The sequence below is a fragment of the Nipponia nippon genome, unplaced genomic scaffold (genome assembly GCF_047370975.1).
Source record: "Nipponia nippon isolate SJK-2023a ecotype South Korea unplaced genomic scaffold, ASM4737097v1 scaffold_3, whole genome shotgun sequence".
In the NCBI taxonomy this organism is placed as follows: Eukaryota; Metazoa; Chordata; class Aves; order Pelecaniformes; family Threskiornithidae; genus Nipponia; species Nipponia nippon.
The window spans coordinates 81241940-81268719 of record NW_028262347.1 but is presented as its reverse complement, the minus strand read 5'-3'; the positions used below and the strand labels follow the sequence as shown (position 1 = coordinate 81268719).

General features: G+C 44.7%; 1 protein-coding gene across 6 annotated transcripts; it reads left to right on the top strand.

Moving 5' to 3' along the window:
• The first annotated feature begins 2337 nt into the window (after nucleotides 1–2337).
• Nucleotides 2338–16325, top strand: PTHLH (parathyroid hormone like hormone). Of its 6 annotated transcripts, XM_087766333.1 has the most exons (5): nucleotides 2338–2436; nucleotides 3054–3150; nucleotides 5716–5838; nucleotides 11454–11876; nucleotides 15847–16325. In XM_087766333.1, the coding sequence occupies exons 3-5, from the start codon at nucleotides 5738–5740 to the stop codon at nucleotides 15854–15856; spliced, it is 534 nt and encodes a 177-aa protein (XP_087622459.1). In that variant the 5' UTR covers nucleotides 2338–2436; nucleotides 3054–3150; nucleotides 5716–5737; the 3' UTR covers nucleotides 15857–16325. The 6 variants fall into 6 exon arrangements, with proteins under 6 accessions (XP_087622459.1, XP_009463171.1, XP_087622463.1 ...); XM_009464896.2 differs by lacking the exons at nucleotides 2338–2436; nucleotides 3054–3150 and adding an exon at nucleotides 4519–4565; XM_087766335.1 differs by lacking the exons at nucleotides 2338–2436; nucleotides 3054–3150 and adding an exon at nucleotides 4574–4695.
• Nucleotides 16326–26780: the final 10455 nt, after the last annotated feature.

Sequence of the window (26780 nt, the reverse complement as noted above, 5' to 3'; positions counted from 1 at the left end):
GGGTACGTTTGTAAGTCTCCCTTCAACAGGCGTCTAAAATAGCTGCCTGTTTCTTTCAGGTTACCTACTTACGGATTAGGATTCAAGTGGAGGCTTTATGAGTAGAAAGGGCACATACCGGCTAGATCACTGTACCCACCACCCCCTTAGGAGAAGGCCGGGTCAGGCAGCCGGTAACACAGGACCCGTCGACCTGCGCCCCTGGCAGCCCTGACCCAGCCGGGGCCGGGGCCGGGGCCGGGGTCGGGGCCGGGGCCGGGGCCGGGGCGGGCGGCGGGGGGCGCCCGGGGGCGGGTGGCCGGCGGCGGGCGGGCGGAGCGGGCGGAGCGGGCGGAGCGGGCGGAGCGGGGAGCCGGGCCGCACCACCATGGACAGCTCACTCGGGCTCACCGGCCCCGCCGCCGCCGCCGCCCGCCGCAGCCCGCCCCGCCGCGGGGGTGCCAGCCGCCCGCCCCGCCGGGCTATAGATAGTAGCGACAGGCTTTATGAATTAATGACTGACTCTTTGCCCTCAAATTTGAAAATTATTCCTTTCGGTGTCTACTGGATTCTAGGAACCAGACAGAAGATTTGGCAAAACCCTCTTCAGCTTTTTTTTTTTTTTCCCCTTTCTCGAGCGTATTAAATTAAATGCATCTTGTCTAAATAAACCGCGCATTGTTTCAATAGCTGAACTTGGGGAGCTCCGGCCGCCTCTCGGGTGGGAGAGGCAGCTCTGCTCAGCTACTCTATCATTGTTTAATAAAGGAGATTAGTGTGCGCGGATGGAGTGCCACGAAACGTCTGGGTCTTGCTGATGGGGAGGAAAAAAACGGTCTTCTCTTTCTCCCCAAGCAATCTTTTCACCCAGTTAGAAGATTACACCACCTCAGACGTGGACTAAGGAGCTTCTCATCCCTGACAGCCACGGGAGAGTCAGAGGGGAGGAAGGCAACCTTTGTGGGAGCTGGGGACAGCAGAGCGCAACAGGGCTAGGTTGCGGGCAGGAATGAGTATGTGCTAGAAAGTCTGCCTAAATCTGCAAGCAATTGCGTTTGCTACCAGCTGCATAACAACCTTGCCCTCGAGACCACCCTGGGAGCTTTGAAAAAAACACTGGGACTTCGCACCCCGCCTGCAGAGAGCTGGGCTCGCTGGCTTTGAACCTCGCTGCATCACAGGGGTTGGTCGAGTCTCCGGGGATTTCTGGTCCTCGCAGGACGAGTCCAGCAATGGCTGTTCTGCCGCTCCCTTCCCTTCCCCGCCAGACTCGCAAGCAGTCAGCACGCCTGTGTTTTTTTGCTGAACACCATTTTTCCACCCTGGGAAGACTGGGGAGGTTAAACTCCTCGTCTGAACCGAAGCCCTGGACGAGTGCAACTGAGGTTATAGAAATCCGGGAGGGGAAATGACGAAAATGCTTTATTGTGATTAAAACAAGAGGGAGGAGGGAGAGGCGGAACTTCACAAAGGTGAAGGATGGGAAGTTTGCAGAGCTAGGGATTTAGCCTGTCTCTGAGCACCGGGCGGGGGGTTAGTCATTATTTCCCTCTGTCTCTCGGAGGCTGCAATGGCACCTCCTCCCCAACTAGCTGAACCTGTCCCACTTGTCAGCTTTTGTTTCAGGGGAAGCTTTCGCTCCTGAGCGGCTTTTGGGGGGAGCCCTGTCAGCCACCCGCCCGCAGCCCCTGGCCCTATTCCCCACTCGGGAATTACGTGCCAAACCTGGAACAGGGACTTATCTTCCTAGCCAAGCTCCCAGGTCAACTTCCTCGTAGGAAAGCTGATTTATGCCTGTTTATACGTATGGAAAAAGGAGGCAGAAGCCAAGCGCGGCACCCCTCCAAAATCTCATTGTCTTTGAGGCGGGAAGGGGGAAGAAAGGGGAGGCAGAAAACCTAAAATGATAAGGTTTGCCTTGTCGCGGCAGGGAGGACTTGACCAGAAAGGCAAACACAGGGTTTTGCCTCACCTTCCCGCAGCCGAAGCCTTTTCTAGGTCGGACAAAACGACCGGTCCCTCCGTGAGCCCCGGCTGGGAAAGCAACCAGCCACCGCAAGCGCCTTGCCTTGGCGGGGAGCCCTGCCGTAACCGAGGCCCCGGCAGGTGAAACCTGAACAAAATTGTGCCTTTTCCCCGCTGCTAGACACGGGATCGGCCGTGCCCGGGGGTGCCCCATGCGCGGAGCGATGCTTTGGCATAGGTGTGGGGACGGGAAACGCTCCGTCCGGCCAAAGCGTCCGACCTGTGCCAAAGCATCGCTCCGCCGGTCCTTCCTCTCGTCCAGCCTCATCCTCTCACTCCCCCGAGGCCAAGGGACACCGGAGCTGGCAGGGTGAAGCGGCCGGGGCCGGTGAGGTGAGATGCTGCAGGTGGCGGCTGGTCCCTCCCGGGAGCCGCTTCCCCGGGTGCGCACCCATCCGACGGGGAAAAGAGAGGGAGGGGTGTTAAACCCTGGTAAGAGGGGATTTTTCGCCCCGTCCTGCCATGGAGGAGGGCTCAGGCTTGCCGTGAAGCTAGGTACCAGGAGGAGTTTGCTCACGGGTTAAGCATTTGTGTAGGTGGCAGGAGAAAAGGCGCTGCGCCCGTTGCTGCAGATGACAAACAGGCTTCGGGGGGGGGGGGGGGGGGGGGGCATGGTATCATGGTATGATAGTAAGTCTCCTAAACGGGTTTGGCACTGCTCAGTTCCTGCCATATTTACAAGGCCATAGTTGGGTTGTATTTTTTTTTTTTCTCCTCTCTCTCTTTTTTTTTTTTTTTTTTTCCCCAAGCCCACTGAGGCAGAGATGAGGCAAACTCAGCCATAGGAAGGTGGTTAGTGATGTCACAAGTTTGGTCTTTTCAATAAAAGCAATAGAGAAGGGTCTCCCTCACTATATATATTAGGTGAAGCTTCTGTTCTTCGTAATAAAAAGAGCAGCAAGGGAGAAGAGCACCTGCTTTTAACACCCTTTATTTAGCACTAATCTGTTGCAGGCAGAATAAAAACTCTGTAGGACTGGATTTCTTTTGAAAAGTATTACTTTTTTGATTTATTTCACTTCTTTTTTTTTTTTTTTCTTTTTCTCAAGTATAGAACATAGTTTTGGAAGCGATTGCTGAGAAGATCAACCACTGTTGGCCAGAGTGATCTCTGAGAGGCACAGAGGGCTGTAACTCAAGGAAAAGGTGAAGTAATAAATTGTGAAGAAACTTCAGTATTCCAAGTTTATAAAGGCTATTTATTTTTCCTGAGTCTGTAAGGGTTGGGTTTGGGTTGTTGTTTTGTTTTTTTTTTATTTCTGGGGGAAAGGAAATTCTAAAAATATTTGATGGAAGTTTTACCTTTAACATCAGCAATAGACCTATGAGTATGTGGGTGCTGTTTTCAGGGGATGTCACGATTATTTTTAATTAGTCGAAAAGGCAGGGTAAATCAAAGCAGCATATTAGCTATACCTTTTACTTTATAGCCTACCAGGTGTTCAGGGAATTTATTTACAACATAAACGATTTAATGTTTTCAGCGTGATTTCTATTTCAGCTCTTATGTTTTCGGTTTAATTTGCCTATGCGGTATGAAATTTGGCTAAGGAGCCGGGCTTTTAAATTGTGGCAACAAGTGTCGTTTAACGCAAAATAACCTGCAGGTAGAAAAATGCTTTGCTTTGCACCTAAACTTTCTGCAGAAAGCGTTCCTTAGTGTGGGGAGAGGATGAGAAGGAGCAACCAGCCGGCACACCTCCGTGTTCTGTAGCGGCTTGCGAGGGTGTTGGGAAAGCGTTTGCTGTAAATCAGGTTGTCGGCGGCAGAAACCAGCGACCCCCTGGGTACCTGCGGGCAGGTGGCTCCGGGGAGGTTTCGGCGGGGCGCGGAGCGGAGCCCCGCGGAGGGTGCGCGGCCGCGGAGGGGCGAGGCGTCCCGGGATGCTGCCGGGAGGGAGCCGGCGTCCCCAGGTGTTCGCTGCTGCCCGCCTGGGCAGGGCCACGGCGTGCGGGAGAGCCCAGCCTCTGCCGTCAAACAGGAGATTGGCTTGCGGAGTATTGCCCCTCCGAAGAGCCGCCGGGGGCGGGGGGGGGGGGACGGGGACGGGGACGGACGACGACAAGGGGCACCCCAAACCCCCCCAGGCTTTCCCCCTGTACCTTACTTCGTAACAGCTCGGAGCAGTTTCTTGCGCAAGCAGGCTGTATAAAGGGGCGGATTGTGTTACCTTTGGTTTTTACATAAGTCTTTTCCCGTGATGGAAAAATTTGGTCCCTCCGTCGGGGGGGTGCGGGGCTGCCGGCGGGGCGCGGGGGGGTCCCGCCGCCCTCCCGCCGCCCCGGGCGCTGCCGCTGCCCGCCTCGCACGGCAGCGCAACCTGACACAGATATTTGCGACGCCCTGGCCAGACTGACAGAGGGCGAAGTGGAAGGCGAAAGAGGGAGAGGAGGAGAAAACTTTCCACTAGTTTACTTTTTTGGCCAGGAGCGCCTGTGTTCATAGACTGCGAGTCCTTCCCCCAGCCCTCCCCCTCAGCCCCCCCCTCCCCTCTGCTAGCGTACAATTAACATCATTAGGCATCAGCCCTCCAGCTAATAGGGGAACTGCGACCAGCAACGGTAGGTGTGTGAAAGGAAAGGCGGCAACGATCCCAGGCTGGGTTTTCGGGCTCGATCTAAGAAGTGCCCCCACGGATGGGGGGAATCGCCCTTTCCACTGTGCTACGGCAGGGGAGGCGCTGCCCTAGGGGTAAACACAAAAAGGGAGAGGTGGGGGCAGAGAGAGGGAGAGGAGCCCGGCTGCAGAAGATGCGAAGAGCTTGGCCGGAGCCCTTAGGGTCTGCTGAGTGCATGTGCTGTCGGGTGTTTCCCTTTCTTCGCTCCTTTTTGATCCCGGTCCCGGGAAGCGCTGATTTCTAGTCTCCTCTTTGGCTGTGGGTATCCCGCCCGGGCTCCCGCTCTCTCCTCACATGTTCCTAGGGCGCCATCTCTTTGCAAAACCCTCCGTCCTCCCGCAGGTCTCCCAGAGGCTGCTTCGGAGCGTGTGAACATCGCAGGCTCCAGCCCAATCCAACCTGCGGAGCCAAGCATGCTTCCTAGCCCCTCAGCCTCCCCGGGCCACCGCTTCTCTTAGACCTCTCGGGCTCTCCGGCTAGGCAGCGCTCTTTGCTTCGGTTCCCTTTCCTTGCCACAGTCGTGGACCCAACTTGCAGGAAGCAGAGGACGTGAACCTGCCTTTTTTTTTTTTTTTTTTTCAGAGGTATACTTAAAGACAGATGTATAGATGCATTCCCCCCGCGCCTGAATCTGCGCGCGCGTGTGTGTGTGTTTACAGAGAAAAGGGTAGCTGAGCTGACTTTTGGGAATCTTTCCTTATCTGCAAAGAGGGCTTCTCCTGTAACCTAAAGCCCTGAGACAGCGACTTAGCGGACTAGAATTGAACAGGGCTCAGGGAGACAAATGGACGCGCTCCCTAACCCTATTCAAATATGAGCTAGATGATTTTTTTAACTGATATTGAGAAAGATCTTGCCTCCGGGCAGCGAGAGACAGAGAGAGAGGGAGGGAGGGAAGGAGAGAGGGAGGGAGAGGCAGTCAGCAAAGAAGGGAGAGAGAGGGAGCGAAGTTTGGAAGAAGTGAGCCGCCTCCGAGAGCTCAGAAAGTTTGTTTTTCCTTCACAACCTCGGAGCTGGTAGAGCCGAAAGCAGGGACTGCTTGAGGACGGCGCTGGCGCATGTGTCCCTCGGGACTGATCTCCCTTTCCTTGCAGGTTTTAAGACCCGGAGGATACAATGTTCACTAAACTCTTCCAGCAGTGGAGTTTCGCAGTGTTTCTCCTGAGTTATTCTGTGCCCTCTTACGGGAGATCAGTAGAGGGGATCAGCCGCAGACTGTGAGTTTCTCTTCTTTTTTTTTTTTTTTTTTTTTTTTTTTCTCGCTTCGGTCAGGGTGCGGGTGGGGAGGGAGGCGGCCGGCCCCCCCCGGGCCAGCAGCGCCGGTGCCGGCGGCGGGAGCAGCCCCGGGGGGGCTGCAGCCTCCAGCAGCGCTCCCGGCGCGGCTCTGCCGCGGAGCGGCTTGGGGTTACCTGCCCCAGGTGCCCACCGGTGGTGTCTAAGCAGCAGGCAAGAGGGCGTCTGGGGCAGGGAAAGGGCGCTTTTCAGCTGTCTGAACTTACAAAGTTTTTGGGAAGGAGATGTTAAAGCTGAGGGTCCCTTCTTCCGAGGGGAGCAGAAACACAGCTGTGTGCTCGTCCAGCTTGCGCTACTGCCCGTGCACCTTTCGGCGCCCTGGGAGGGTCCTCGTAGGCAGCACCCCGTTTTATCAAACTGCTGTATGTTACACTAAGTACCATATACTTCTCCGGCACTGGCATGGAGCCAATATTGATAAGGGTAAGGGAAACACGCAGTAGCGAGGGCTCACGAAACTCAAGTACTGAACAATTTCTTTGGCTTTCTGCCACTTCAGCAAAAAAAAAAAAAAATTTCCAAAGGGAGTCAGTCCAGTATCTGACTTGGAGGCAGATGGATATTTTTTGATAAATGATAATGTAACTTAAGAGAGTCTGTTCAGGAAATGACCTTTTTGCTTCTTCCAAAATAATCAGCGTGGTTTATACTAATATCCCCTACGCAAAGTGCAGAAGAGAAGCCATTGGGCTGATGTAGGAGCAGCTGCCTCACACATCTAACTCACTGGCTTTCACTGGACTTGCATCAGATTTTCTAAGGAAGAAACACTTCAGTGATACTGTGGAGGGCTGTATTGTTACTAAGATCAAAAGGAAGTCAGGTTGGAGAAAGAGGGTTGGAAAATCCAGTCACAACTTATAGAGAAACATGACACAGCAAACAATTTCAGATGGGTTTCCTTGTAACTGTTTTATTACATACATAAGGACAAGATCTCCAAATAGCACTTCCTCTGCCATTTATGCAACAAAAAAAATCCCCCAGCTGAAGTGACTTCAGACACACCTAAATTTTGGCACCAGGCAGACAGCTATTACAAATCTCCTACAGCAAATTGTGTAGCACATTTTATTGCTGATAATGCTACAGTGTGTTCTTCCCAGTCCATTAATGCTTAGTTGTTTTGTACTCCTGCAAACTGTTGTTGAGCTATTTCTTTCATTTGAGACCATTTTCTTCTCTTGGGATATAGAGGAACCAAACTTCAGTTTCAGAAATAAAAAAATGACAATAATTGAAGTACAGTCAAATGCTGCATTTCCTTGGCTAAGAAATTCTGGCCTGGATCTAAGCCAAATTTATTTTTTAAAAAGTTAGATTTGCTAAGAAATACTATTTCTCTTTTTGAAGCTAGTATTGCTCCAACACTTGTTTTTAAAGGTCAGGATGAGAGGTCTTCCCAACATCCCTGTTCCGTCCTGACAGGGGGAAAAAAAGTGGAAGCTAAACAGTCAAAATGCATTTCTCAGCTCCCTCTTTGCTATGGCATGTAAAACACACACAAGAAACCAGTTAGCTGTCAGTTAGTGGCATTCACGTAGTTTTGTTTGTGGGTACAGCACAAACACAGACACCACACTCAAACATGTGTCCTGTTTTAATATCACCACAAACCATTCCTAGAGTTAATGGTTAATAACTCACTTAAGCCTAGAGATATTTTTTTTCAGTCAAAGGCTTAAACCAATAATGGATGAAAATACTGAAGCACATTATTATAGCCATGCAAAAATAATCAAAATGACATAGGCCTGGTTCTACAGACTTTACTGAGGCAAATCTCCCATGGAAAGCAATAGCAAATTGTCCCAAGAAAAGATTGCCAGACATATTTTTTGTTATAGAAATGCTTTAGCTGCTAAAGAACTTCTGAGAAACCCAGTAATGCCTCAAAGTGAAATTAGATATTTTTATCAGCATGCCCAGACACTGCAGCACCATGTCCCCAGATCTGTTCAAAATATTTTTCCTAACCCTGAGATAGGTTGAGCAGCTTTCACTCCTTTGGGAGCCAGGGGCAAGGGCACTCAGTCTTGCAAAATCCAGGCAGAGAGCTGACTGACTCCTTTCCAGTTATTATTATTACTATCCAGTAATCCAACATGAGTGGTCAAGGATAATAATGGTTAAATAAGAGCAACTCTGAGGCAGAAAGTTGTCACTTGAAGAATGTTGCCTCTCAGTGAGGCTAGATAGCCAGTGAAAAAAACAAAGAAAGAATGTGCCTGAAAAGAACAGCTTATCTAGAAGTACATGAAGTCAGAATAGTCACAAGTCATGGATTTCTACTCTTTTCCCCATAATGAGACATTAAGTCTCATATGTGCATAGTGTAGTTGGATACAGTAATTTGTTTGGACACACTGGTCAAATACAAACCATCAATATCCTTCTCTCAAAAGTGCCCACCACATGTAAGCTTAGCATTTACGGCACTTGGTTTGGGGTCAGACTCTTTTTCCTTGAATGAGAGGTGCATTTTATAGAAGGATGGAAGGGACCTCTAGTGGGTCATCTCAACCCTAACAGCCTAATATTTTTTTACCTACTGTACCCAATATATGAATGCAATCATTCCAGTTTCCATTACCTTCCTACTCTGTGTGTGTGGGTGAGATATTGTTGATATCTCCATTATGAAGCACCTCTTACATCAGCCTTCTTGGGCAAGTATTTTTCCCTGATTTACAAACACAGGAGTTGTTTGAATAACTGAGGCAGAAGGAGGCAGAAGGTCAAAGAGATATGTATCTACCACATCTTCTTTGTTTTAAGAAGATGTTTGATCTAGAGCATACAAAGGAAATTGGTAGGCAAAATGTAATCCTTAAGTCTGGCTGAGTAATAAAAGTCATGTGAAATGTAACACTACGTAATGTTATACAATCATCTGGAATAGCAGAATGTTATTTGGGGCCAGACTTGATGCTAAATATCATACAGACATTTAAACAGAAATTCACCCTCTTTGGCACACTAACCCCTCACACGTCAATCCCTGCATTATTTTGGAAATGCATACTCGCACAAGATGTAGATCTTGTAATGCTCTTTGACTGCCTTGTGTGTACTGGAACCAAATCTTTAGGTTTCAGCTCTGTAAAATGGAATAGCTTTTCAATCAAGAGGACTTTAATAACAGGCTTTAGAGATTCAAGATTTTGTCACAGTGGGTAAATTGACCAAATACACATTACAGGATTAAGGCAGCTTTAGGTTGTCTGTGATAAAAAGAATTATCCTTGGTAGTTTACAAGAGGCAGTAGGAAAGCTATGCTATGAGACATACTGTTTTAGACTCAGTAAAGCACTGAGATTTTGTATGCTTTCTATAAACTAGAAGAGTGAAAGGAGAACTGCATTTCCCATGCAAATATCCTGGGAAAATAGGTTACTGAAGCTAGGAATGCAACGTGAGCCACAATGGACAGCTTGACAAGCAGCACAGAAGTATGCCACTCAGAGGAGTCCAAGGTGTTAGTTTTATTAGCATACTTGCAAATCAGACTGACCTTAACAAGCAGGTTGTTAGAGATGGCTATTGGAGAGCTTCAGGGAGTGCACTGGTCAAAAAATTTCTCCTGGGGGAGATCTTGAGCTTGCATTAATGGTCACAGCTGTGCTGAAGAGAATGAAACAATATGGGTTCAACTCAGTATTATCACATTGCATTTTTGCTTAGGGACATTGAGTTGAAGGGCATAAAATACTTGCTCTAGAGCCTGAAGTCATCCAAAACTGATTTTGGGATGCTTAAAACATAGACAATGTTTGGTCACATGTGTGCTCACAAACCCGAGTATATCTAGGCCTGATTTTGAGCAAGTATCCCTACTGTATGACTTCATGCAAAAACAAGAGTCATCTTTCAGTCTCATTGTGCAATGGGGGAAAGCTGCTGTTTGAACAGAGATGTAATATCACTTAAACCCATCACTTGAACCCAATAGTCAAAAAGTGCAGCTCTACAAAGACAAAAAGTGAAGGGGATGCTCTTAAACCAATGTTACTTGAAGTTGCCAATTTCAAATAGCTCTACGGTTGATCAAATCACAAATCTAAAGAGTTTGGCTGAAGAGACTGAGAAAGATAAATTGCAGAACACTCCCAACCGTTTAGCATACTATCTTTGTCTGCCACATTTTGAAACCTGGTAACGAAGCAGGATAATTAGGGATGGGATGGAGGAAGGAATATTCATTCACAGTTATGTATCTTCTCCCGTTTCACCCACATGCAGAAACAACTTCTTATCCAGCTAACTGACCAAATGATTATATGACAGGCAAGGCAGTGAATTCATTTTCTTTGGCCAGTAAGAATCCAGTCACATGCAGTACCCTGATGCAAGATGAGAGGATACGTAGCCAATCTCAGCATACTGAAGTAGGGCAATTGGAAGGATAAACTGTATTATAGCATTCATGGGAACATAGCTACAATCCCAGCTTGCGCTCTTTCTGTGGTTCACAGTGCAGCTGTGCATCTATCCCACACCAAGGAAAAAGCATGTATTTTCTCATGGTTATTTATTATCCAGGTGCCACTTGTATCTTCTTTCCTCAGACGTTTCATACCTTCTTTGCCAGTACAACATCTCTAAAAGACAGATAGCTAACCATCTCCCAGTTCCTCGAAAACAAGACAGAGGTTAGTGAACCAAAAGGTCATGAACTCTGGAATAGTACCAGAGACCCACTCAAACCAACCAGGATGCTCTTGAAGAAGATCCAGTGAAGAAGACTAGCATAAAACTCAGAGAGCATAGCAGACAAGAAATTTGGCCCCAAAAGTTCATGCTGAAAGGAATACTAGAAGGGCATCTAAACCCATAATTAGACACAAGTGACCAAGCAGCGAAGTCAACAGGAGTGGCTGAGGCTCATCTCTGCTGATGCTCAGGCTGCTGCCTCTATGGATAGCTCATTATGGACTGAAGTGCCTACATTTTAGGCACCCAAATTCGAACAATTTTCCATTACGTTCCTGCAACTGCACTTATTTAAATTTAGAAATGAAATGCACTTTTATGTATTTGTTTATGGTTTTGAAGTACGTGACTGAGCAGAAGAAAATTATTAGAATGATGCTGTATAAACACAGCTTCCGGCTTCAGTGCAAGTACTTGTTATTCCCCCTCTCTTGCTTGACTGCAGTGCTCTATTATCTGACCTTTTAGTTTTCCTGTCTCTGACAACTGCCTTCCTGCTTTTACTGCCTGAAGTGTGATATATTAAGAGTTGTAGTGCTTTCCTAGAACAGAGCAGTGACTAATCCAACTCCAGGTCCAGTGGTGTGTGATCGGTCAGCTGAGAATTATTACCCGCTTAGGTCTTTCCCTTCTCTGTAGGGAGCAGCTACTCTGAGAAGCAGGACTTACTCCAGCAGTCTGACTTAACTGGATGTCTCCAAGCCTGAGAGCTGGTACACAGTCACTGTGGCCACCACTGCCCAAGGCGAGAGGAGCTGTGCCAAGTACTGGGCAATCACCAAATCCTAAATGTTTTTTTCCCTCTCCTCTCTTCTCTTTCTTTAGCAAACGGGCTGTATCAGAGCACCAACTACTGCATGACAAAGGCAAGTCAATCCAAGACTTACGAAGAAGAATATTCCTTCAAAATTTAATTGAAGGTGTCAACACTGCAGAAATCCGTGCAACTTCAGAGGTTTCACCTAATCCTAAACCTGCTACCAACACGAAGAACTACCCTGTCCGATTTGGTAGTGAAGATGAGGGCAGATACCTAACTCAGGAGACAAACAAATCACAGAACTACAAGGAGCAGCCCCTGAAGGTGTCGGGGAAAAAAAAGAAAGCAAAGCCTGGAAAACGTAAGGAACAAGAGAAGAAAAAGAGGCGAGCCCGCTCAGCTTGGCCAAATTCTGGCGTGTATGGAAGCGGTGTGACCGAGAGCCCATTCTTGGACAACTCTGTTACTACACATAATCACACTTTAAGGTAATTCTGATATATCCTTTTGGGGGGTATACCATACATTTACTGAAATTGTTATCCTTTGGTGTGAGAGGCTAAGGCCTCACTCAAACCTGGAGTAATAGCACACCTTCATGCTCATAACTAGGCAGTGGCTTTTCAAGCAGTGCACTGTCTCAAGGTGCTTTCTGGAGGTAAGTAAGTACCCTTTCCACTTAGCACTGGTGACAAAGTCTTTCTTCCCTGTGACAAACAATTCAAGTAAACCACTTATTGCCAAAATAAGCTTCCTGAAGCTGAGTGAGTAGTAAGTAAAGTTATTTCTGCAAAAAGAAAGCACATCATATCCACTAAAATTTCCTTTCCTGTTTTAACCATAGTGTCTCTCACATCAGATCTTGGTCCCACACTTGGGCCTCAGCAGATTGAAAGCTTTGAGTTTTATTTAAGGCTCTGCATCTATAAAATAGTGAAGTTTTCTTTCCTCCCTCTCAACGCCTCCCCTTTTTGGCAACTTTCCTACCCTTACTTTACAGTTTTTCATTTTACTGTTTAACCTTAGGGGAGAACATGGAATATTTCTCTCTTAGTAATATCTGCAAACAATGCAGACAAGCCTTTCACCATAAAATTTTCCCTGCCATTAGGACTTTTTAATTCAGCTTCATCTTTTTGCCAGCTCGTGAAACAATTACATTGCTGCTGAAAAACGTTGAGCATTGCTTTTGGAGAGAGACGTGCTTCTGCCATGTATGACAATGAAGGGTTTTCAGGACAGTAGCGAGCTGGAGACTTCAGCCTGAGTGCCCCAAGCAACTCATCCACTTGCAGTCATCTCAGCTTGAGTGGAAGTCTGCACACATGCAGACAAAACCAAGGAGTCCACCCCTCAGTTCTCCTCAAATATGTGCATTTTCAACAGCAAAAACCCCACCCTTTTCGCTCCTTCTCCCCTTCACTTTGGCAGAATAGAGACATAGGAGAAGTGCCACTTGCTCACAGTAAATCCGTTAGAAAGAGACGCCATTGTCAGATTTACTAAAATCCAGTCTTGGGTTAAGCTTTACAGGCCACAGTTTGCAACGTGCTCCGTCGCCTCAACTTCTGCTGGCATCTACAGGAGTTACCAGCATTCGGGGCTAGACATTCAGTGTCCCTGACCATAAACCAGTTAGCATGGCTGTAGCAGTTAGTAGCAAAGTATGAGAGGCTGGTTTGTCTCAGCCCCTTAGGAAAGGCACACTCTGGGACTCCAGTCAGGAGTCGCCTGACATCTCAAGAGGTGTTAAGGAACCGTGGTGGCCAAAAAATAGCACCTGTCTTCAGCACATAGAAATCTTGAGCGTAGGGAAAAAACATCCTAGGGCATTTTGAGTGTTATTTCTTTTTCTTACTACTCTGCCTTTGGTTGTATATCCAATGGGATATGTAAAAGAATGACAGGTACAACCCTATTGATTTTCCTAGTTCAGCCTTTCTGTTTGAAGTATGGTTGGATGGCTGAAGGCAGCCAGCTTTACTGTGGAGCCCAGACTGCTGAAGGCAGTCCAGCTTTACCTTCCTGATATTATTGCCCAAGACGCAGTATTTCTCCAGGGCAGATTGCTAAAGAGGATCTGTATTTTAGATACTTAATTGAAGATGATTAAACAAAGAGAAGACATAAAGCAGGAAAATGAAATTCCTCCTTCACAAGTACAGAGCATAATATGCTGGTTCAGATCTTAAGAAACTGCTAGTATATGAGCTTGTAGTTATCCCAGTAGGCTGGTAAAAGATATAATTTCTAAACTTTAAATGAAGGCAGGTCCCAACTCCCTGACATGTACTTTAGATAGGGGGAATCAGATTCAATGCAGTTGTCTATGTGGTTATTGGCAGAAGGTAGCCAAGCACATTTTAGATGGAGGGATGACCACATCTGAGTGAGGTTGAGAGCTGAATCAGGAACTTCTACTCTATCTGCTGGTGGGGGACAAGGAAGGTGTGTTCAGACAGGATATCCATGTGCTACACAAGTAGAAGCTCTTTTTGCAGCACCCCTAAGGCTAGCTGCAGCTTAGGAGGAGCATCATTACTTTACAGTGAAGAAGTGGATAAGAATAATGCAGCAGGGCAAATGTCAAGGAAGTGCAAAGATAAACTTTAAGTGTGCTTTTCACTGTATCTCTGCTTCTTTTCTTCTCAATACACTGAACTAAAATCCTCATGCCAATTCCCTCTGCCCAATCTCGATCCCGAAATTTTGGGCTTGGGTCAGAAAAAAGACCAAAAATAATGTGCTCTCTAGATCTTTTGACTTACTACAGGAAGTATCTCATAAAAGAAGCCAATCTTGCAAAATCTGGGACTAAATAACAGAAAGCAGCTTGCAAGTAGTCATTAGAAAAGAGCCCGTTGTCAAGTTGTGGCTTAGCTTAAACACTAAAACAAAGCCTAAAATCCAAGCCAAATTGACAATATCATGCTCTTAAAAATAGGCCTGTGTAGTGCAGACACATATACAGTCATGCTGTACGAATTGTGTGACATTATTATACATATTGTAATACAGCCTGAATACACCCTAATATTACTTGTTAATTATTAAGGAGCTTCATACTAGCATTTCCATTCCAGGAACTTAAAAAACTCTTTCTCATGGGCATTCCAGCTATATTCCCGTTCCAACTCAATTAAGCTGTTATTACCTAATTTCCTAAGAAACCTTTCAAATGAGTAGACTCCCTAATGTTAAATGAAGTCTCACTTTCAATGAGCACATAACCCCCCCCTCCTCTTAAACTCTCAAGGATTTGCTTCTTTTCGTATCTCACACCCACACGTCTGCCATGTGGAACGCTACCCACAGCTTCGGTGATCAGTCCAGCAACAGAGCGAATCATGCTCCATCCTATAGCTTCACATTCCATCCTATAGCTGTTTCCCAGGGAACCAATGTGCATTACAGAAACGTGCTGTTCACAGGGACAGAAGGGAAAAAAGCCCAACCCTTCAGCATTTTCTGCAGCACCACTAAGAAGTAACTTAAAATAATATTGTAGTATAAGTAATATACTGACAGGAAAGGAGCAGGGTCTGCTTTTATTCTCATGCCTTCACAAGGAAGGGAGGAGTACAGAACTCACAGGAGGCTGCCAGCATCCCTTAGGAAACTCCCAAATCTTAGGACTGTATACAGCTGACTGTTTCAGCTTTGACTGAATGCAACAGGAGTCAGAGCTTAACATGAGGAGATGCTCTTTTTCTTTCAGGACCAATCTCTGTGGCTCACAGAGGGAAAATTTCAGGATTATAGTCTTTTCATTCATTCAAGCGCTTAAAGAGACACGCTATCAAGGATCTGTTCACTTCAAGACCTGAGCAACCCTTACTGCATAAGTACTGCATACACTTGTGTGCACGACAGCACAGAAATATATACCTCTAAGATAAACAGACCCTTGTCTAACAGGTGGTCTATCAGTGGGAAAGACAGACCAAATAAGCCCCGTGGGACTGTTTTAATCAGAAGCCTGGCATCACACCCAACAGCAGGGGCATGCTTGCCACAGTGTTCAATAAGAACTTTCTTTTTCTTATCTTCAGAACAAATTTCTCATTTCTCCAACTGTATTTTTTTCTTTTTATCATTTGGCATATTTATTATAGGTTGATACAATTTCTCTACCTGTAGCACTCAGGAATCTTCTTGCATAAGGCTCTAAAGAAAACTAAAGCCCCTTCCTATTTCTCTGAGTGTACAATATAGTGGAATAGATGGCCTCAGTGCCATGAAAAACTGCAGGTCTTCATACTGCTAGCTGAGTTGCATTGAAGGAAATAAAATAAAGGTCTCAAAAAGATGTCTAAAACTGTAGCATTGTTAAACCAGCCCTGTTATTGCAAATGTTTACTAGCAAGGCACATTATAGTTTGTGGCAATCTTGCTATTAATTTTGTGTCTATGTATTTGAAGTGAAAATTATTTTTTCTATCCTTTTTTTCTTTGCAGGAGGCGCTGACATTTTCAGCAAGAGATTTTTGGAAGACATATTGCAGTATTCTGTAATAGTGAACATATGGGAAGTATTAAAATATTTATTACCTGTAAATATTGTAAATGCTCAGAATAAAACCTTTTTTCCCCCATTGCTCTCTGAAACTGCACATTTGGTTATTGTGAATTTTCTTTTTTTTTTTCTTTTTTTTTTTTTTTTGCTAAGGCTAAGACAATTATTATTGTCACATTTACCGTAATTTATTTTGTTGACTAGTGTATTTATTTTGTGAACGTATCTTGGTGCTGCTGACTTTCTATATTTTTTGTAACATAATGCACTTTAGATATACATATCGAGTACATTGATAACTGACATAAAATGTCCCTGGTTTGTGGTTGACTTCAATGAATGCCTACATACAGTTGTTCAAACTGATTTTCCTTTGTGCATGTATAATAGCAGTATTTTAAAATTTGTAAAGAATGTCTAATAAAATATAATCTAATTAAATCATGACTCAGAAGGAAAAATGTGTCCTTTAGGAATTTCAAGAGCAGGAACACTATTTTTTTCTTTACTACATTTGAAAATCATTTTAAATTTAATGTGTTTACATTGGTTCAAACTCCCACATTTTCACATTAGCTTTTACTTAAAAATCACTCAGAACATATTTTGTTCCAGTGCTCTATTTCAAGTCAGCTAAGTTGCTGAACAACCTGGGGGTACTGTCATATAGCTCAGACCCCGCTGCAGGGAAAGCACAATTCCCAGCATTCCAGCCCCCAGCCTTGCAAAGGCTGAAGCGTTACGTCCTCCAAATGAGAGGATGTGAAAAGCAGCCCCATGGGATGCATCACTTTCTACACTCTTGGAAGGTGCTCACATGTCACACCCCACAGTCTTGTTCAAACATAGACAGATGCTCAGTGTCCTCTGCTCCCACCAACTTTACTCAAAGATGAAAATATCTACCATGAGAAGAGTCTCAGCTCTTTGTAGTTTGGGACTACCTTATGTCAATGTGAGGTGGGGAAAAAAAAAAAGAGTGTTTACTGGGTGAATATATAAAGGAAAGAAAAAATGGAAACTGCAGTAGGTGACACATCACTAAGTACTGCTGCATTGCTTGAATAACTTTTCCCCTCTCCCACCACAAAGATGCCTCACATGGCTCTGCTTCCAAAAAACATCTGCCTTAATTTTACTTCTGCCCTATACCCATAGATAATTGCAGTTAAGGGGGAGATCACCTTCATTACTTCATGGGCACTGGCTGAAGAAAACAACAGAAAAAAATCATGGTCTATCATTTTTTTTAAAGTGAACATATGAGTCCTGCTTCCTATCCCTTTTGCTACCACCCACACATTAATCACAGCAGCTGTTATGGGGGCAACCTGAATAAAAGAGATTGTTTCACGGAGATATCTGTACTTTGTAAAATCTTACTGAATTTCCTCTGTCTCACTCCTTTAACATCAGCAACATCAGAAAAATGCAAGCGTGGAAAAATAAATTACAAATCCTGGGAATTTTAAGATAGTTCTTGTAATTGTTGCTCCATTCTGTAGTTGCCAAGCTTTTCTTTTTTATTCTTCTTTCCTTTTTTTAAGTGCCATCTTTTTCCATTGCCAAAGTACAGCCATCATATAATATAAAACAGATGTATTTCTGCTCTCTACCCAATCTTGCAAAAAACTACCTCCAAGAAAGCACTATAAGCAAGAAAACTTGAGAAAAACTTACCCATCCTCCCCCATCCACTTCTCTGAAGTGTGAAATTCAGCGCTTCATTATGTCCAGTTAATTACTACAGCCACAAAGCACGTGCATATTATTTCCTTTTCAGATGAAAAATATTATACATGATGAAACATAGCACAACTTTGGGGTTGCATTAAAGAAAAAAGGCATGATTCCTGCACATTTTCAACTTGGCCTCCTTGCACACCCTGCCTATTTATAGTATCCAGCTAATGCTTGGATTTATACAACTGAAGTTAACTGCAATATATTCACAAGATAATTTTGTGTCTCAGGATTACCAGCATATCCCAGCTGGAACTAAAACCTAAAGCTACAGTGGGCAGAGGCAATTTATCTGCGTCAGAAAGGAGGATCCTTGGCAGACAGGGGGCCCAAAGAGCATAAAAAACCCCCATACATCCAAATACTAAACCTTGGCTCTGTAGAACTGGCCGCTTCATAAGAGGAGGCCTGATTTTGAAGTGCCTCTGGTCTCCCCCATATCTTTACACTGTCCATTAAGGACTTGCAATTTTTTCCTAGTTTCTGTATGTAATATTTGTGATTGTAGTGAATTTAAGCAAAAGTTCGGTTTTCTTAAAGACCTTTACAGAGGCCTTATAAAAGCTGTCTATAGATCCTATGGTTCACAGACTACGGTTTGAATGTCACTGCTGAAGACTATTGGATTTAACTCTGCAAAGCTGAATGCAAGTTTTTTTGAGCGCTTGGTTTTGCAGGAATATAAATCTTGAAGACCCCTATTTCTGCGACAAGCTACAGCAGCTTTGCCTTCCTAGCTGTGGGGAGCTAAAATCTTCCAGAGATTTCGGTTTCCCAGACAGTTAAACCCCAATAATTCAACTGGTCTCAGAGTTCCTGCAGTAAGTAATCAATCAGGACTTATCCTGATATTTTCTAATCTACAAATGTAAGGTATGATTATTTCAGAGGAGGAAAAAAATTCTGGTAGAGCTTCATCCGTTGCATTGTATGACCTCTTGAAAGATTGCACTTTTACATTCATGTATGTCTGCCCACCTGATACTCTACATGGCACATGTGCACATCTAAATACACTTAAAATGGACAGCATTATGGGTGCAGAGGCACTCCAAGAGTTTGGAAGTACCAGAAGGAAGGTTGCTCACACAGCTTTCATTTGGCCTTTTTGCTCCCACATTACAGTCAGGGCTAGGATTATGTGATCAGATGTTACAGTTCTTACTTCTGCCACCTATTTTCATTTTCCTCTCTCTCCCCCTACTTCTGCTTCCCCATCCGTGCCTCATTCCTTTTCCTCTGCTAAAGCCAAAATCCAGCTCTTGTGTTTTCATCTGATGTCAGCTGCCCTGTGCTCTCCTTGGCTCACTGTTTCTGCTCCCACCATTTCTGTCACCATCCCTCTCGTCACTCCTCCTTCCCTCTCCACACCCCAAGTCCTTTCAGCTCTGTTTCTCCTGGTCCTCACCATCCCCAGCCACACTCCATCTTCCCTCCTCCTTGGACAGCTAATCCTAGACCTCACCTCACCCACATCAGCTTCCTTCACCAGTCTCCTGGATCAGCAAGTCCCTCTTCTGCATCCTGGCTCACAGTCACTGATCTTGTGTTTCTCCAAGCTGTTCGTCCCAGCTTTTCTCCTGGCGGGTTATGCTCTCCCCTCAGCAGCCACACCAGATTCCTCCTGCTCTCTACTCACCTGCCAGCAGGAAAATCAACCAGAGCAGAGCAGGGAGGCTTCCTCCTCGCTGTTGCTTTACATCGCCCTATCCCAGTGCCTTTTCCCAATCTCCTGGCTAAGCAGGTGTTGTGTGGTAGTTTGCCTTTGTCCTCCTAGCCTCTGAGCATGAGCCTGCTCAGATGGCAGGTCTGTGCTCCTGGTGGAACATGGGAGCTGGAGGATGGTGGTGTACCTTTTGTTGTCCAGTAAGGGTTGTGCACTCGAAGTCCAGTCATGCGCAGGAGTTGGACCATGCTCAGTGATGAAGGCTTTTGCTGATAAAGGAGCTTTCATTCAATGAGTTTGATTTTTCAGAGGGTTACAGCATGGCCAGGTGGTCTTTAAGGTGATAAAAGAGCATTCCTAATGCAGAGGATGCGCTTCCAAATTTCCATTTTTTTCCCCTGAGCCACAAAGTTGCTAGGGCTTCTCAGAAGAAATTCCAGAATATTTTTGACATGGATAATACAATGTGTTTTCCTTGTTTTGCTTTTAAAAATGATATGACTATCTTGGCTGAAATTTTCTAAAAGACCATTTACAGGTTTTCAGCTTGGGAGGTCAAAAATGAGTCAGAATTACAAAGAAATGAAGCCAGGGTGTCGTACTAGGAGATGGTGGGCTACCTCAGAAGTGCACTGAACAGCTGTCCTGCCCGTCAGATCCAGCTAACACATTCAGAAATGTTGTTACTGCCCAAGACCTCCAAGGGGAACCTACATTTGGCAACCCACTGCTGCTCTGATTTTAAAGTAGTCACTGTGTTTACTACAGAACTTAAAAGCTATTAAGAGACATCAAATCATGACAGTTCTTCACAGCAGCTACCCTGTGCTGGACCTCAAAACCAGACCTTTTTAGGCTCTGTGTGCTTGGCAGTGGCAGCTCACTAACAGTGGAGTTCCACTCACAGAGTTTGTTTCGTGGTCCTTGGTAAATACAGAGCTTCATTTGGCTTTCAAGACACATAAAAAAAAAAGCCAGTGTAGTTTACGCCTATACTATGAAATGAGTCTATGCTCTCAAGGAAGGGATTTCAGGCACAGGAACTATTTGGCTTAGTTTTAGGCATTCACCATCTCAACATGTGGACAGCACTATTCCCAATACAATGCACCTACAGTGTAGTAAGAATGCGCGTTCACTTATGAGTAAGTGCCCTTGATCTCCTGAGCCACCACAGAGAATTTGGCTTTCTTGCAGTAATTCAGAAAGTAGGGGAATGCTGGCTGTATTTAGTTACAGTCTTTGAGAGTTTAAAACATTTTGTTATTTGGTCATAATTTACTGCAGAGAAAAGGTGCTGGAGTAGTTTCTCTGGAGTCTGAAGGTCTTTATTTCATTACAAAATAGATACAAGTAGATGAAGCACAAACTACCTTTTAAGCACCACACCACAATACCTCCCATAATAAAATGGAAACCATCAGCATGAGGAGTCAGGTCATGTAAGCAACAAACTCATTAAAAAGTATACATTTTGTGCTCCACTGAGACCACCCCCAGTTTCTCTAATGGCTTCAAAAACAAAGCAGGGAAAGAGGCACCCAATTTTAACAACAGGAGCATTGAGGCTCCTTGGAGAAGTCATTTTACATATTTATCCCAGTTATTATTCAAAATGGGGTCAGATTTTCCCACTTTTCTAAAATGTTCTGAGCTCTACTGAAAGCTTGGTGCAGAAAGGCAAAACATTATCGTATAGGCTCGCCTTCTCCCGTCCCACCACTGGTTTTTGTTTGTTTGTTTGTTTGTTTGTTTTCCCCATGGTTGGTTATCCCAGTTCTCTCACACAGGCTATGAATACAGTCATAGGTTTCAGTATTCACCCAGATAAAGGTGACCACTCTTAAAGACAATTTCTCATCATCTGTCCATCATGATGTCCCTCTAGACATTGACTTCAGTGGAAGTTATGCACACAACTTCCCGTATAATTCTTTGAATATATACCCCCTACAGTCCTCTCTTTTAATTGGCTTTCTGGACTCTTCTCCTCACAAATAATTTTTTCCTATAGTTAACGTTAAGTCATTTACTGTGGAAAATATCTATGATCTAACCTTCTCCATGCCTCTCCTTCTGAATGAGTTAGTGATCCAACAGAGCGGTTTGCAATGCATATGCAATGGACTGTCCTTTTCCAACGGCTGGATCCTGTTCTCTGACAATGCAGGTGAGCATCCTCTGCACCTTACTGGGTGCACTAGAGTACATGTTTGGACTTTAGAGAGCATGTTTAAGACCACTCTATGTATTGTGGACAAGCTTCCCTTAAGGAAAACTTCAGAAAATTTGAAGAGATTTTTTTTTCCTGGTGGAACCACAAATTAAGCTCTACGTATGCACTAATGAAAATCCTTCATTAGCAGCAAGATATTGGAATGGCCTTTCTTGCCATGACTGTACATGTACAAGCATGTTAGAGGCGGGAGGGATTTGTGTGGATTAATGCCATTAGAACTACATTTTATAAGATCTGGATCACTCAAACACAAAATTAGGGCATGACAAAAGGAAAAAGTATCCCACCTTGTAACCTGAGTTTTCCAGTATGTATCCAAATTTTCCATTTTCTTGCTACACTGGAGGAGTGAAGAAGACCTACTCATACATTTTAAGTTTTCACATGGTTAGTCACTTCACGTGTGTTCAGAAACTTACTCTTGCCCTCTTTCACCCTCTAGTAGGGAAAGGACATGGAAACACACAAGCACATTGGAGTAAATCACTGAGTGCAGCTAAAATCTGGCCCAAATAAGACCCATTCTTTTCCCAAGAAGAAGAAGAAGTGGCTGTATACCACTTTGTCAACGGTTCAGTCCTGCAACCAGATCAACCCTCAGTGTGAAATGCGAACAGCCCCAAGGTTCCTCTCTTCCAGGCTGGGGCTCACAGGAGTGGTGACCCATCAACATGAGAACTGGGGGTATTAGCAACCAATTCCTCAGTCAGGCTTTTAGGCCAGACTGTTTTTGCAATTCTGAGACAAAACAGAGAAGATTTAGTGCTTTGCTGTACCCACTTAAAATGTCTACAGTTTTCAATGCCAGCAGGCAAGAAGTGTCTGTAAATAGATTCTTTTCCTTTCTACCTTTTGCATCGCTCCAGTTCCTATTCCAATAATAACCAAGAGAGATTTACCAGGAAAGCACATAGACTTAATAAACTTTTTTTTAAGACAAATTGGGCTTATCGTGCTTTTGGGGATAATGATGAGTCTTCTCATTGTGTAGTGATGACATACCACTCACACATATGAAATCACAAGAGATGAAGGACAAGTCTCTGTGTAAGTAACTCACTAACTATACTGAGAAGTTAGCTTAAAGGTACCTTGGTTTGACAGGCTTGCTTTACAGCCTCAAGCAGTTTGAGTCTCACACACCAATATGCATCCCACATGATTGCTCACAATCAATCAGTAAGCAAGGATTGCATGGTCTCCTTGACAACAGAGGGGTTGATCACATACATGAGTGCTTGGTATTGCAAGCATGGATCACAGAGAGGTCCTACATGTTTGCTGGATATGGAACCTATGACTTAAACACAGCAGGAGTGTGACAATGCACAGATTCCGCAAAGCTGATGTACTCCTGGGAAGAACAGGGGCAGAGCCAGCAGCTGCGTCTGGGAAGATCTGAAGGCTCACCTCTCAGTACAGCTGGGCAGCACAGGACAGCATTACTGACAATCACTTGAGTGACAGTCAATGAGAAATTGGCACCAGTATAAAAACTTGACAAGACTTTGGGTGTTTGTAAGTGTGAAAGATACAGAGAAGCTGTTCTTTAACAGACCTCTTCTCAAGTAGCCTAGCTGTTGTGCAACGGCTACAGGAAGTTCCTTACAGGACAGAGTAGATTTGTTTATGTTTGAAACACCAGATCATGAAATAAGATACAGAAAATGCTATCTACATTAATGAAATGCAGCTGACATACAGTGATTGATTTTTTTTTTTTTTACATTGTACTTACTCTCACATCAGGACTCTGTAGGGCTAAGCAGATCCAGAGCTCTCAGCTTTGCTTCGTTTCAGAGACTCACTATTGGCAGGAGAATGAAAACTTTAAATAAATATATCACAATCACTATGACTGTATTTGAGTTATTCAGATAATGATAAGATGACATGGGGTAAATACTTCGAGTTAAGAGCCGCTCTAACGACAGATGATCCGTCATTTATATTTAATCCATTTAAGAGACGTTTTTATCAGACAAAGATCAACCCACTGGGACCATTAATAGTTACACTTATAAAAAAAGCCAGCAGCCAGAGACCAACAGAGGCAGACATAACAAGAGTTAGTCTTACAGTCCAAAATCACCAGTAAATTTAGAACACGCTTACGTGAACAATTTGCTGTGCATGTTATTATTTAAACAGCATTGTAGTAAGAACATATGCATGCATAATGAAAAACAACTACAAGGATCTAATCAAAATTCTCTGAAAAAAAGAACTCTGGAAAATGTGCAGCTCATCCTAGGTGATTTTAAGAAACTACAAGGAAAGAGAACACACCGGCAAGTCACCTGAAGCTGGGAAAGAGCAGTCCGCGAAGTAGTCTTATTTGTCAGAGCCTAGGTAGGATTATATGGAACAATCTACAGTGGTATATACAATGTCTGTTAGGTATTGTGAAAGGAATGCTTGTCTGGGTGCACTATAAACACCCTGCAGAGCTTTTGTTGATGTTAGCAGGAGCTATCCCCAGGACAAGCACTCAGGCATCAGACGTTGTGCTGCAGGCTGCGCTCACCCACTCATCGCAAGCTGTGCTCACCCGCTCATCATCTGCCTCGTGCACAGGCGGACTCAGCTTGTCCGAGTGCAGGCTCTTCATCCAACTGGAAAAAAAATATCAGTAGCTAACACATAATCCAGAGGTTGATCTCACACCGGATTCTTGGGAGTCATTCTGAACTTCACCAACATTTTCCCTTCTGCCACTAGACAGGGCTAGCAAGAAGGAGGAAGATCTCACAGCAGATGAGATGCATAGCTATCTCAGAACAAAAGTGAACACTGCAGGCATTTCCAAGCAATGAAATTTATGCCTAAATTTTTCCTGATACTGTCTTCAACAACAGACTAGGAATTCATTCACGGTCATTTTCTTTAACACCTAGACTTCTGGGGTTTTTTGTTGGGCTTGGGGAGGCGGGGGAGGGATGCTTTAGGGCTATATTCAGCTGCCCTTAACCAGGCAAACCTTCCGTTGACTTCACTGGTAGCTTTGCTTGCATAAAAACTATTCCCAAAGGCCCCTCAGAGTTTGATAGTATTTGACTCATTTTCAACACAATTCCTCTTCTAGTCTGTAATGATCTGTCTCTTTGCATACAGAGGTGTCTCAGTCCTAGCTTCTGATGCCTTCCCCTTTCATTCCTGTCCTCCAGGACTGTCCCATTGGCCCTCTTTAGAATACAGATTTATATGCTGTACATATAAGGTGAGCAGGCTTATAGCTTCAGAGCCTCTGGCACAAGGTACAAAGTAATAGCAACAAAAACACTGACATATGCAGCTGTTTCTTTAAATAAGGGAAGGCCAAGCAAGGTGACTGCTGCCAGCCAAGTCTGAATGTATAAAGAGAACCACTTCCAGAAAGAGGGCTCACAAAGTTCTTGAAAGTGGGACCACCTCAGAGATGAAGTTAGTCCCTTCCCCTCCCCCAGTCTTCCCTGACCTGCTTCAAACTTGAACAAATCAGTTTTTCCAAGCCTCTCACCCCCTCCCTCCCCTTGAGCAGTTTGATTTTTCTATGTGAACATTCTGGCAGATCTCAGAACAGTTTTACTCATTCATTTAATAGTCACAAATAATGGTTCTGTTTCACCAACTAATTATTTCACCAGTCTCGCAGATGCATGCCTTTCCCGCACGTTCGGCAAGGAGGAATCCAGTGCCCACATGAACAACAATAATCTGATTAAAAAACTGATGGGTTCTCACTTCTTCCCTTCAACAAGTTTTGCTCTGTGGATGTTTAAAATAAAAGGAAAAAAAGGAAAGAATTAGCCCAATTTCTTTAGGACACAGCTTGCAGGACATAAATGAAGAGAACCACTGGAGGTCACTGTGACAGAAAAGGAGAATGAGTCAGATGAAAGCAGGACCTCCAATGCACCAGCCACCCGTTTGAGGTGGTGGTGGTGGCGGCAGGGGCTGGAAGGGCGAGAGAAGAGACTGCATCTCCAGTGTGACTTTACTGGAACTTGGAGGCACTGGCTGCAGAAGCAAGGCAGGAGACGAGGCTCGTGTCCACATCAAAAGCTTGACTTCTGACCAGGTTTCCCTCCAAAGAATCTCAAACTTTTATCTCCTCTATGTGTTTACTGTCCTCAATCTGACTGTGAAGTGTCCTGCCCTGCTTAGAGCCTCCCAGCTCTGTGCCGTGCTGAATAGGAGCTTTTGTAAAATACAAAGTTACGTTATATCTTACATATATAATACCATTTTGCTTTCAAAAATACTGTTTTTCCCAGCACCGAGGGAACTTTAACCAAAGGCTGCAGATGCTTCACCTCTGCTCCGGCTGGCAGTGAGGCTTTCGCGCCCCAACCCTGTACACAGCACATGGGACTCGTTCCTAAAAGGAGAATCACACATCAGTTACAGGGCCGCTGGCTTTCAAACCTATTTCCAAGAAATGCATAGCTTGAAATCCTTATTCGCTTTATTAATGCGTGTGTAGGAGGGAGGGAAGGAAGTGTGGTGGGGGCGAGGGGGACAAGGCAAGAAACATCACGCCTTTTAAATGTAGGGGGTCATTTTCTGCTTTTTCCACCCTTCCCCCCCACCAGCTGTTAAATCCCACATTTCTCCAGTGATGCCTGCTGCCTCTGCGACAGAGGTATGCACAGCAATCATCACTTGCAATGGCTGAAATCACTTGGCTGGACCCACAGGAGAAGAGGTTTGCAAGTTCATTCGGAATAATAATCCAAAAAGCTATACAAGGGATTCTTTTTTGCCCTTCAGAGGCCCCCTCTTTAGCTTGCAGCTTCCTTTCCACCCCATAATCTCTCTCTCTCAGACCAGTTTCTGCTGTGCCCTTAATCCACCCTGTTGCCCTCCACAAGTTTCTGATAACTTCATATTCAGCACAGAATACCTTATAAAAGCAGGAAAAAGTGAAATATCTGCTATCAAATAAAAGAACGAAAATGAAGCTGTAAATGCTACATGTTGCGAATGATGTCCCTTCAAGAGCAGCTTTCCTTTCTGCCTTGTTTTTTGTGTATGTCTGCAGTATTTTCGACTAATAACTACGCATACATGCACATGCACGTACGAGTGTGTGTGGAAGTGAGAGCCAGAGAGCATATAAAGGGTATTTGGGGATTCTTTGGTTTTGGACTCTCACACACAGTTGGGGGAGGCAAGTTATAAACATATAGGTAGATCCAAGAATGAATACTTTAATATTTGCAGATCTTGATGGCTGCCAAATGCTA